Here is an 11434-nt window from a genome sequence, read left to right on the forward strand (position 1 = left end):
TCTCTCCATGCCCCGTCATTCTGAGCCTGGCCTTTGGAGGGGTCGGGGTGTCCCTGGATCATCTTTGGGGAGTGTGTTTACCCCAACTCGGTACTGGGGGGATCCTTCAGGAACGTGCCCAGCGTCTAGCACATCTTAGGAGTGTGTGTGGGTTTGCGACCCCAGCCGGGTTCTTGCCAAGTTCCCATACGGGATGGGGAACCTGCAAGCGGGCGTCTGCTTTGTGACAGGGCCTGACCCAGGAATCCTGGCCCCGGCCCAGCCGGTGCATCCTCCCCTTTGGACAATCTCACTTGGTAGCTGTGGCCGGATGCTCACAGGCCTATCTCCTTGGCCTCGGGGCTGCATTCCCCCCTGCATCTCGGTCCCCTGCCCCATGCCGAGATACCATCTGGCCCGTGTCCCTCCTGGACAACCTGGGCTGGGGGGGCCTTTGGCTGGATTACGGGCTGGGACAATGGGGGCGGGGTGAGGCTGCACCGGTCAGGTTGCAGGCTTCCCTTAATGGGATCCCCCATATTCAACCCCCAGGATCCCCAAATCCTCACCCCAGCCCTGACCCCCCTCCACTGGCACTCAGATACCCCATGGTCCGAGAGCGACAGTCCCAGGGATGCTGGTGCCACGTCCCCAGGCCAGGTGGGGTGGGTGGCAGGGATCGAAAGGGAGACGTGGCCAGCGGTGAAAGGTCCAAGCCAGGGTAATTGATGGCCCCAGAGCCGGATCCCTCCAGGAACTGACTGTTCCCAGGTCCTGTTCCCTGCCCTGGCCCAGCCCCGTGGCTATAAATCCCCATTGGATACAGCGCTGGCTGCATCCAACGGCCAGCTCTGCTTGCTGCCCCGCGCTCTGTCCTGCACCATGGCGGCCCACCTGGCCCTCTACCTGCTGTCAGCGCTGCTGGCCATAGGTGAGTGGTTATGTCTGTCCAGCACCCACCACCAGACCCCACTCCCCTCCCAGAGCCAGGGAGAGAACCCAGGAGTCCTGGCTCCCAGCCCCCTCTGCTCTGACCCCACCAGTCCCCACTCCCCTCCCAGAGCCAGGGAGAGAACCCAGGAGTCCTGGCTCCCAGCCCTCCTGCTCTAACCACTAGATGACACTCCCCTCCCAGAGCTAGGGAAAGAACCAAGGTGTCCTGGCTCCCAGCCCCCATCCCGCTCCCCTCAGTCCCCCACTCTGACCACTAGACCCCACTCCCCTCCCAAAGCCAGGGAGAGAAGCCAGGGAGAGAACCCAGTAATCCTGGATTCCAATCCCCCTGTTCTAACCCACTAGACCCCACACCCCACTCAGAGAACCCAGGAGTCCTGCCTCCAAGAACGGCAGCCCCAATCTAAGCTCTGCTAGTCAGCTGCTGCGGCAGGGCCAGCGCTACCGTTTAGGTAGCCTAGGCAATCGCCTAGGGGACCAGGATTATTGAGAGGGTGGCATTTTGCCGGTGGGGCTGCAGGCGGCTCTGGTGGAGCTGCCACAGGCATTCCTGCGGAGGGTCCGTTGGTCCGCGGCTCTGGTGGAGCTGCTGCAGTCATGCCTGCAGACTGTTGGCTGCTCCCGCAGCTCCGATGGACCTCCCGCAGGCATGCCTGCGGCAGCTCCACCAGAGCCATGGACCAACGGACCCTCTGCAGGAATGCCTGCGGCAGCTCCACCAGAGCTGCGGGATCAGCGCGGGGGGCGGGGAAATGGCCGTGCTCCTAGAAACCCTGGCACAGGTCCTGTGCTGCGGGTGACCAGGCAGCAGGGCTGCTCCCTGGAATGATCCATTAACAGAGGTCTGGCGGCCCTGCAGATTATCCCTCTCCCAAATCCTCCCCTCTCTCCCCAGGTGGGTGCCTGAAGTGCGAACGATGCAGCAGCTCTGACAAGGCGTGCACTGGAGAGCCGCACGACTGCGCGCCCTCCCAGACCTCCTGCCTCATCCTCACCTCGGAGACCAGAGTCGGTGGGTCATGGCACCATGCCCGGGCATCTCCTCCCCACCTCCAAGGGGGAGGGGTTGGGCTCTGCTGCTGGCCAGCCAGAGGGGCCCCCGTTGCACCAGGCACAGCCCAGACCTCAACTGAGATCAGGGCTGTCATGCCAGGTGCAGTAGAGGCAGCCTGTGGAACTCTGCGCCAGAGGATGTTGTGAAGGTCAAGACCATAACAGGGTCCAAAAAAAACCCCTAGATAAGTTCATAGGCCCATCAGTGGCTATTAGCCAGGCTGGGTCCCTGGCTTTCTTAGCCAGCAGCTGGGAATGGGCGAAAGGGGATGGATCATTTGATGATTCCCTGTTCTTTTCATTTCCTCTGGGTAGGGTGGCCAATTTTCCAATTGCAGAAAACCAAAAACCCCTTCCCAAGGCCCTGCCCCAGCCCCACTCCTCTAAGGCCACTCCAGGGCTGGGGCTAGGGGTGGGAGTGCAGGCTCTGCTGTGGGGCTGGGGCTGAGGGATTCGGTGTGTGGGAAGGGGTGTGAGTTTGGGTGCGAGAGGGGATTTGAGCCTGGGGCTGGGGTTGGGGTGTGAGGTCCAGGTGGGACTGACCTCAGGTGGCTCTCAGAAGTGGCCGGCGTGTCTGGCTCCTCGGTGGAGGCGTAGCCAGATGACTGTGTGCACTGCCCTTATCCGCAGGCGCCGTCCTTGCAGCTCTCATTGGCCATGGTTCCCAGCCAATAGGAGCTGCGGAGCTGGCACTTGGGGTGGGGACAGTGCATGGAGCCCCCGTGGCCACGTCTCCGCATAGGAGCTGGAGAGATGTGCCGGCTGCTTCCAGGAGCAGTGCAGAGCCAGGGCAGGCAGGGAGCCTGCCTTAGCCCTGCTGTGCCGCAGCCCATCCTGCCCGGTGACACCTCCGCCCCGTCTTGCCCCCAGGGAAGGAGCACAAGCTGGGCACCTACAAGGGCTGCACCGAGAACAGGTTCTGCCCCCCGCGATCCTCCAGTCTCAGCTCTGCCTTCGGCCTGCGTGTGCGGAGCGCCGCCAAGTGCTGCCAGCGGGACCTGTGCAACACGGGAGCCGTGAGGTGTAAGGGACCGGTCGCCTGCCTGGCCCCTGTTCTAACCCACCACACCCCGCTCCCCTGCCTGAGCCGGGGAGAGAACCCAGGAGTCCTGGCTCCCAGCCCCCCTGCTCCAAACCACGAGACCTCGCTCCCCTGGCTGAGCTGGGGAGAGAACCCAGGAGTCCTGGCTGCCAGCCCCACCACTCTGACCCATGAGACCCTGCTCCCCTCCCTGAGCCAGGGAGAGAATCCAGGACTCCTGGCCCCGAGCTCCCACCCACGCCTCCCCTTCCAACCCAGTACACCCCACTCCTATCTCATTTGGGGGTCTGCTGCTCTGACCATTAGGACACCCAGCCCCATCCCAACGCCCTGCCCTGCTCCGAGCACCAACGCTGACTGTGTCTCTCTGTCCCTAGTGCCACGGGCCCAGCCCAAACCCAGCGGGCTGCAGTGCCCGGGCTGCCTGTCCGATGGCACCGAATGCCAGGCCAATGAGACTGTCAGCTGCCTGGGCGCTGAGAACCACTGTGTCTACTTTGCTGGATCCATCACAACTGGTAACCGCTCGGCGGGAGACAGCGTGGGGCAGGGAAGGGCTCTTGCCTCTAGTGGAGAAAGGCACGGCAAGGAGCGAGCGCGGGCGTTAGCGCCAGGCACAGCCCGGTCGGGGTTAAGGCCCCGTTGTAACAAGCTCCTGCGGGCTGGGGTGGGTTCACTCCCCATTGTGTCCTCTCTGGCCACTGCTTGAGTGCAACACAAGTCCCTGAGCTCCGTGCCAGGGAGACTCACTGGCGCTCTGCGGGAGGGGAAATTAGCCAAGAACCTTCTGGAACTAAAATGCAGGTAAGATTCAGAAGAACAAAGCCCCCTAGGGAAATTCCCCCAGCGACGCCCTTCTCCGCTCTGCTTTCAGGCACCCGGAATTACACCTACGCCGTGCGCGGCTGTGCCACCAAAAGCACCTGTGTCAGCAAGGTGGGGGTGTACAAGCTGCCGGGGGTCTTCACCGACATCGTGATCACGTCCGAATGCAGCCCGGCCCCCACACCCGGCCCCAAGCAGAGCACTTAGCCCCCCAGGCGCCGCCACCAGGCCCCAGCCCAGCTGCTGCCTGGGACACACGGAGCCTGGCTGGGTGGTTGCTCCTGTCGCCATCGGCTCTCGGCACGCTCCAGGATCAAGTTCTAGCGTCGAACGTGTGCTGCAAACTGCTGGTGGGGTGGGGGGGGAGGTTGAGATTTATTTCCTGTGAGAACGTCCCTGAATAAAGCATCACCAGAGGGTGAGGGGGGAAAACATGTGTGATTTTTTAACACTGTTGCAAAACTGGCACATCAGGATGTCACAGACTCCCAGGTCGTTTGCACTCGTGACCCCGTGCGGTCATGGGGAGAAGCCCCTTCAGTGCGACAGCTCCCTGTTCTCTAGCCTGGAGCAACTCTCACCCAGCATAAAACAGCAGGGTTTACTGAGCGTCTGAACCCAGCACAGGAAACTTTCCAGCCTCAGGCCTGGCCTCCCCCAGCATAGCACATCCCAGTTCCCCTGCATCCAGGTGGGCTCTGCCTGCTCCCCCCCTCCAGCCCCGAGCCCTCCTGCTTCCCAGCTGGGCCTCCGATACCCCCGGCCCCAAGCCCCCTCTGTCCATTGGCTTCTCTCCAGGGAAACAGGGTCGCCTGGGCCTCCTCTTCCCCTCTTCTGTCCTCTGGCCGGAACCGGCTGGTCAGGTCACTGGGGTCCTCTCCCTGTAGCCCATTGTCCCCACTGGCCAGAACCAGCTGCGAATCCTGAGCTGGGTCTCTGGGTCACCAGGCAGGGCCGTCCTTAGGATTTATGGTGCCCTAGGTGGGATTATTAAACTGGTGCCCCTGAGCCTGTCTTGCTCTTAGCAACACAAACATAAGCTGACACTACTGGAAAACTTGCCACATGCATGTTATTAAAACCAGTTGAACGTAGTGAAGCCACCGTAACGCTGATGGACTAGCACAAAAGAAGCAGCACTAGAGAAAAAAATCTGATTTGACAGAATGATGCAAATAATATAATTTTTTTTAATTTGTCAACATTTTATTGGAAATGTCTATGAAGAGGTATTGAAACAAGGATTAGTTTTTAATTAAAAGCAATTGTTCTGGCTTTTTTGGCTGCAAAATCAGGAATAATGTCATTGTATGACAAAGTTATGTCTTGTTCAATTGCAAGAATAACAAGACCGTCAAGTGCTCCTGACTCCTTGCAGAGCGGGGATAGTTTTTAATGACCTTCAGCTTTGAGCAACTCCGTTCTCCTGATGCTCCTATTACAGGAATTGTCAGTAGAATATGAGTGGCAATGGACACATTAGGATATATGTCAACAAGTTTGCTGGCATGAGTAAACTGTACAATGTCCATTATCGATTTTGCATGTGGCAACATTGATGACAGTGTACTCAATTCTTCATACTGCTCAAGTCCATTTAAATCAAAACGATCGTCATGCTTCAGGGGGCTCTCTAGGTCAGGGGTCCCCAACGCGGTGCCCGCAGGGGCCTCTCAGTGCACGTGCGTACTGGCCAGCGGACAAGCATCTGCCGAAATGCCACCGAAATTCGGCGGCATTTCGGCGGCAATGCCTCTGGATGACGCCGCTTGCCAACGATAAGCAGCATCATCCAGAAGAATCGCTGATGAAATGCCGCCGAATTTCGGCGGCATTTCGGCGGATGCTTGTTCACTGCCACGGTCCTTTGTCTGGTGACCGCCAGACGAGAAAGGTTAGGGACCACTGCTCTAGGTTCTTGCACTTTGTCATTAATTGCTCTTGCTTTCCTATTTCGTTGAATTTAGTCCTGCTCAGCCCACCTACCAGCTGAGTGAATGGAACTCCAGGCCGACAGCGGGTTGAGTGGCTCAGCCGGGGTCTCAGCCATTGGCCTGCTCAGTCTGCTGCCAGCCTGGGGTTCCTTGGGGGTCCCCAGGCCAGCAGTGAGTGCTGAGTCGGGCTAGTGGCCGGGACCCTGGGTGGCAATGGGGCAGCAGCCGGAACCCCAGAGCAGTGGCGGGCTGAGCTGCTCAGCCCACCGCCGCATGCCAACAAAAATCAGCTCGCGTGCCACCTTTGGCACGTGTGCCGTAGGTTGCCGACCCCTGCTCTATAGATTAGTAAGGAGATGAGCATATTATAGTTGTTGGAGGGCTCTATTTAGCAGTAACAGGCTATAGGAAAGTCAGTCAACATTTTTTGTTTCTCTCATGAAAACTGGCCCACTCCCTTCCCCATACCAAACTTGTCACAAATAATTGTCAACAACTTAATTTTCTGTTTTTGGCTAAGATATTGATTTTTTTTAAAAAAAAAATATATATTGAAATTGAATTCAGGATTCTTAGCAAGCATTTTTGGCAAACAAATTTGCTCAATGACAATCAAAATGGCAACACAGTACTGCTTTCATGCTTGGCTCACCCCCCAGCCTGCTGGTCCAACAGCTGCAGTAGAAGAGGAGATAGGTGGAAAACTGCAGGACCCCAAAATCCACCTCTTGGGGTGCAGAGTGGCAAGAGCAGCAGCAAAACCTCGGGTCTGATCACACGCCAATAGGCACCACCTCCAGCCCAACGGACCATGGTGAAGTTAGCACAGCATCTGATCTCAGGGACGGGGCACCCATGGAGCCACAGCAGCTCATCCTGCCCTGTGCATCTCCCCCCGGATGAGATGGATCACTGCCAGCCCGGGGGAGAGACGTGCTCCCCAGCTGAGGTGACCAGATCCAGATGTCCTGCTTTTATAGGGCCAGTCCTGATATTTGGGGCTTTGTCTTATATAGGCACCAATTACCCCCACCTAGGGTGACCAGACAGCAAATGTGAAAAATCGGGAGGGAGGTGGGGGGAATAGAAGCCTATATAAGAAAAAGACCCAAAAATCAGGACTGTCCCTATAAAATCGGGATATCTGGTCACCCTGCAGGTGAGTTCCTTCCCCCACCCCTTCCCAGAGACCCCAGCAGCCAATCCCCCCCTCAGACTGTGCTGCCTTCAGCTCTCTAGGACCCAGCAGCCTCCACTGCTTCCTGTCTGTCCGGGCTCCAGGCAGAGCGGTGCCCCCAGACCTAGTGGTGCCCTAGGCGGCTGCCTGTTCTGCCTATGGCTACGGACGGCCCTGTCACCAGGTCACCAGTCGCTGGGGTCTCCATCCTCCAGGCCATCAGCCGGAGTCCCGAGCTCCCTCTCTGGTCCTCTGGAACAACAAACTCCCCCTCCCCTCCCCTCGTTAAACCAGTAACACCTGGGGACACTGAGTCCCACCCCCTGTGCATGCAAACCACTGGAAAAAACAAGAAACCCACCCCCAACTTCGTCACACAGGGCCCCAATCTTGGCTTGTGTCTGGGCAGCGTCAGGCCCAGTGGGGACCCTGGACTCAACTGGGGTCTGAGCGGCGCGTGGCCCAGGGGGACCTTGGTCTTGTGCGAGGTCTGGGCAGCACCTGGGGGTCTAGGAAGTGCCTGGCGCAAAGGGGGCTCTAGTCTTGTTTGGGGTCTGGGCTGCACCCCCATCTCTCAGCTGATCCCTAGGAACAGACGCAAACCCCAGATGCTCCAATCCCGGGCACTCCCTACGAGGAGAGGCAGTGCTGTCCAGTGATTAATGCACTCGCCTCAGACATGAGAGACCCTGGTTCAACTCCCTGCTCTGCCCCAGACCCCTTAAGTAAATCACCCGGCTTCTCTGTGCCTCAGTTTCCCCATCTGGACAACAGGGCTAGCAGCCCTGCCCTACTGCTCAGGGCTGTGCGGAGATGAAGCAGCAAGGACGGGGCTAGGGAGTCCTGGTCCAGGCAGGGGTGGGAACACACTGAGCTGTGCTCAACCCCCTGGGGGAGCTCTCCTCCAGTGTGTGCCTGCCCCTTCCTTAAACTGCACCCATGGGGGGGCAGGGGCATTACCCCACACACCCATGCATTGAATAAAGGTACATCTTAAATCCAAATTCCCCTTGGCATAGTCATGTCTACACTGAAGCACTACAATGGCGCAGTGGCTGCATTTCAAGTGGACACTAGGGTGGCCAGGTACCTGGTTTTCAACTGAAAAGTCCAGTTCAGTCGAAAAGGGGACCTGACAGTGTCTGGTCAGATCCACTGACCAGACACCCAAAGTCTGCAGGTGGGGAGGCACTGGGTCATCACCCGCACCAGTCCCTACTGCAGGCGAGTCCCTCCTGACCCCAGCCAGGGGGTGGGAGGAGAAAAGTAGTGAGCAAAGGGGGGAAGGGGAGGAGTGGACAGGGTGGAGCCTTGGGGAAGAGGCAGGGCAGGGGAGGTTCCAGCACTTCTGTTGCAGTGTCCGTTTTTTAAATATTACCAAGTTGGCAACCCTAACAGAGAACCTCTTAGAATCCAGGACACTCACACCCAAGAACCATCCCAAATCAGAGAGAGACAAAGCAGGCTGCTCCCTAAGGCAGCGAGGCCCAGCTCACCCCTTCCCCTTTCTCTAGGCTGGCTCACAGCAGGCTGACTCAGGCCACGTCCATCCATGCAGTGCCCCCGAGCCTGCCAGCATGACCGGGAAACCCTAGCATTGTATGGGGAATTACGACATTTTGCTACATTTGTGTTACTGAAATATGTTGTGAGGCTGGGAACACCCACAACCAGCCTTTCAAGGGCAGCTATGGAGCAGCCAGACGGGAGGGATCCACACTCCCAAGGACACCCCAGGAACTGGATACGATGGAGATGCCTCAGGAAGAGCACAGAGACAGCTGGCTGGGCGAACCTGGAACGGGGGGGAAGTGACGTTATCACCTGTCCTCATTCCCCCCTACAACCCAACACCTGGAAACATGTCTGGAGGACAATGACTGAACAGGGGAGAGGGGCCCGGGCTGGAAAGGAGAATCCCAGCCTGTGTATCAAGGAACGATCCCGTCAGGGTGGCATGGTCTGATTCAAACCCTGGCTGGTTTCTGAAACTCATGCTGTGATTTTCCTTTTATTTCTTCCATGACCAGCTTGGATCTGCTCGCTCGCTGCTTATAGCCAGTGGACATCGGGAATGATGCTGCCTGTGCTGGGACACTTCTGAGACATCAAAGAGACATTCAGAAACTTCATTCACAGACAAACTGCTATTTCCCACCAGGTTAGAGTCCCTCTCCCCTGGTCATGGCACAATGGGTTAAACTCAGAAAACTGCTCAGAGTAACACAACATCCCAACATTGCTAGAAACTGGACTTTCTAGAGGATACAATTTCTCCTGTTCTCTCCTTGCTTTTTTGACTTGGCAACCCTCTGCTCAGCAGCCAGCAGCTCCATATGCCTCCGACGAGCCTGTTCCTCACTCAGCAGCCTCCTTCTTTCTCTTAACAGCTTCTCTCTCCAATTCAGCATTTCTTTCCACAGCTTCTCTCTGTCTTTCAGCAGCTTCTTTCTCCAGATGGGCCAACGCTTGCTTCTCTCTCATTCGAATTTCTGCCAGTTTCTGATGATGTTCAGATGGCAGCCTGTCTCTCAGGGTTTCCAGTTCCACTGCTTCTACTGATGCTTTCTGGCTCACGGTCACTGCTCTTTAACCAACCAAACTCTCAATCCCAAATTTGGCTAGCGTGGGGTTCTGACCCAAAGCTTAATGGACCTGGTGCTGTAGATCCTGCTGACTACGCCACTGTGACGATGCTGCCTTTGGTGAGACACAACTGAGTGTGTCAGTTCAGGACCAATTGCTCAGAGCAGGGCAGTCACAGCCCCAGGCTAGGGGTCCTTTATAAGGCACCAAAGCAGCCAGCCAGAGAGGACGTCGGTCTCACCCCACTGGCCAACCACAAGTCACACAAGCAATTCCCTCAGACACTCCAGTCTCCCAGTACCCCCACCAGTGCCACTCGTTATGGGATGAATGGTTATGAAAACCAACACCCCAGTAAAAGAAAAAGGTTCTCTCGATCCCAAAGGACCAAGCCCCAGACCCAGGTCAATATACAACTCAGATCTTACCCACAAATCACGCTGCTGCCAACCCTTTAGAATCTAAAATCTAAAGGTTATTCATAAGAGGAAAAAGATAGAGCTGAGAGCTAGAGTTGGTTAAATGGAATCAATTACATACAGTGATGGCAAAGTTCTTGGTTCAGGCTTGTAGCAGAGATGGAATAAACTGCAGGTTCAAATCAAGTCTCTAGAACATCCCCAGCTGGGATGGGTCATTCAGAGCTTCAGTTTGTTGCAAGGTTCCTCCAGCTGCCAGAAGCAGGTCTGAAGACAAGATGGAGGGGTTTGCAGGGCCTTTTATATTCTCTGCCCCTGGAAGGACGCCCCTTTGTTCTCACTGGGGAAAATCACAGCAGCAAGATGGAGTCAGGAGTCACATGGGCAAGTCACATGTCCAGGCACAACTCAGCTTGCAGGCCGACACCATTGTTAACATGCTATCCTGAAAGTTCCCCAGAGAAATTCTTGTCTGGATAGGGGTCTCCAAAGTCCACTGTCAGTTAAGTGTTTCTTGACTGGGCACTTAACTTGCAAATTCCTTTCTCAAGGAGCCGACAAAATGCTTCCCTGATGCTATTTAGAATCAAACACACTGAGATACAAAAAGAAGGAGGAGTCTTTGTGGCACCTTAGAGGCAAACACATTTATTTGGGCATAAGCTTTCGTGGGCTAGAACCCACCTCATCAGATGCATGGAGTGGAACATACAGCAGGGAGGCAGAAATATTGAGCACATGAAAAGATGGGAGTTGCCTTAGCAAGCGGGGGATCAGTGCTAAGGAGCCAATTCAATTAAGGTGGAAGTGGGCTTTTCTCAAGAGTTGACAAGAAACAGTTGACAAGAAGGTGGGAGTATCAGCAGGGGGAAATGAATTTTTGTAGTGACCCAGCCACTCCCAGTGTTTTTTTGGGCCTAATTTCTTGGTGTCCAGTTTGCAAATTAATTCCAGTTCTGCAGTTTCTCACTGGAGTCTGTTTTTGAAGTTTTTTTGTTGAAGAATAGCCACTTTTAAGTCTTTTATTGAGTGACCAGGGAGGTTGAAGTGTTCTCCTACTGGTTTTTGAATATTACAATTCTTGCTGTCAGATTTGTGTCCATTTATTCTCTTGCGTAGAGACTGTGGGGTTTGGCCAACGTACGTGGCAGAGGGGCATTTCTGGCACATGATGGTATATATCACATTGGTAGCTGTGCAGGTGAACAAGACCCGGATGGTCTGCTGAGGTGATGAGGTCCTATGAGGGGGGGTGTCCCTTGAACAGATATGCAGACAGAGCTGGCATCGGGGTTTGTTGCAGGGTTTGGTTCCTGGGTTAGTGTTTCTGTTGTGTGGTATGTAGTTGCTGGTGAGTATTTGCTGCAGGTTGGGGGGCTGTCTGTAACGAGGACTGGCCTGTCTTGGGGGAGACAATTTGGGGCGGGGAAGAGCTCTTGCATCTAGCAGAGGAAGCAGGGCAAGG

At 56.1% G+C, this 11434-nt stretch overlaps 1 protein-coding gene across 1 annotated transcript; it reads left to right on the forward strand.

Moving 5' to 3' along the window:
* Positions 1 to 861: 861 nt before the first annotated feature.
* Positions 862 to 4060, forward strand: LOC142047547 (phospholipase A2 inhibitor and Ly6/PLAUR domain-containing protein-like). Its single transcript, XM_075071233.1, has 5 exons — positions 862 to 910; positions 1829 to 1945; positions 2857 to 3009; positions 3406 to 3546; positions 3903 to 4060. Exons 1-5 carry the CDS (start codon positions 862 to 864, stop codon positions 4058 to 4060), a joined length of 618 nt encoding a protein of 205 aa, XP_074927334.1.
* The last annotated feature ends 7374 nt before the right edge of the window (positions 4061 to 11434 follow it).

This window comes from Chelonoidis abingdonii, chromosome 11, assembly GCF_003597395.2.
Source record: "Chelonoidis abingdonii isolate Lonesome George chromosome 11, CheloAbing_2.0, whole genome shotgun sequence".
Classification (NCBI taxonomy): Eukaryota; Metazoa; Chordata; order Testudines; family Testudinidae; genus Chelonoidis; species Chelonoidis abingdonii.

Excerpts from the sequence above, each read along its gene's own strand:
- LOC142047547 (XM_075071233.1), top strand. The coding sequence starts at position 862 with ATGGCGGCCCACCTGGCCCTCTACCTGCTGTCAGCGCTGCTGGCCATA. Across the intron at positions 1,946-2,856 it reads CACCTCGGAGACCAGAGTCG|GGAAGGAGCACAAGCTGGGC; the intron begins GTGGGTCATGGC and ends TCTTGCCCCCAG. Across the intron at positions 3,547-3,902 it reads TGCTGGATCCATCACAACTG|GCACCCGGAATTACACCTAC; the intron begins GTAACCGCTCGG and ends CTCTGCTTTCAG.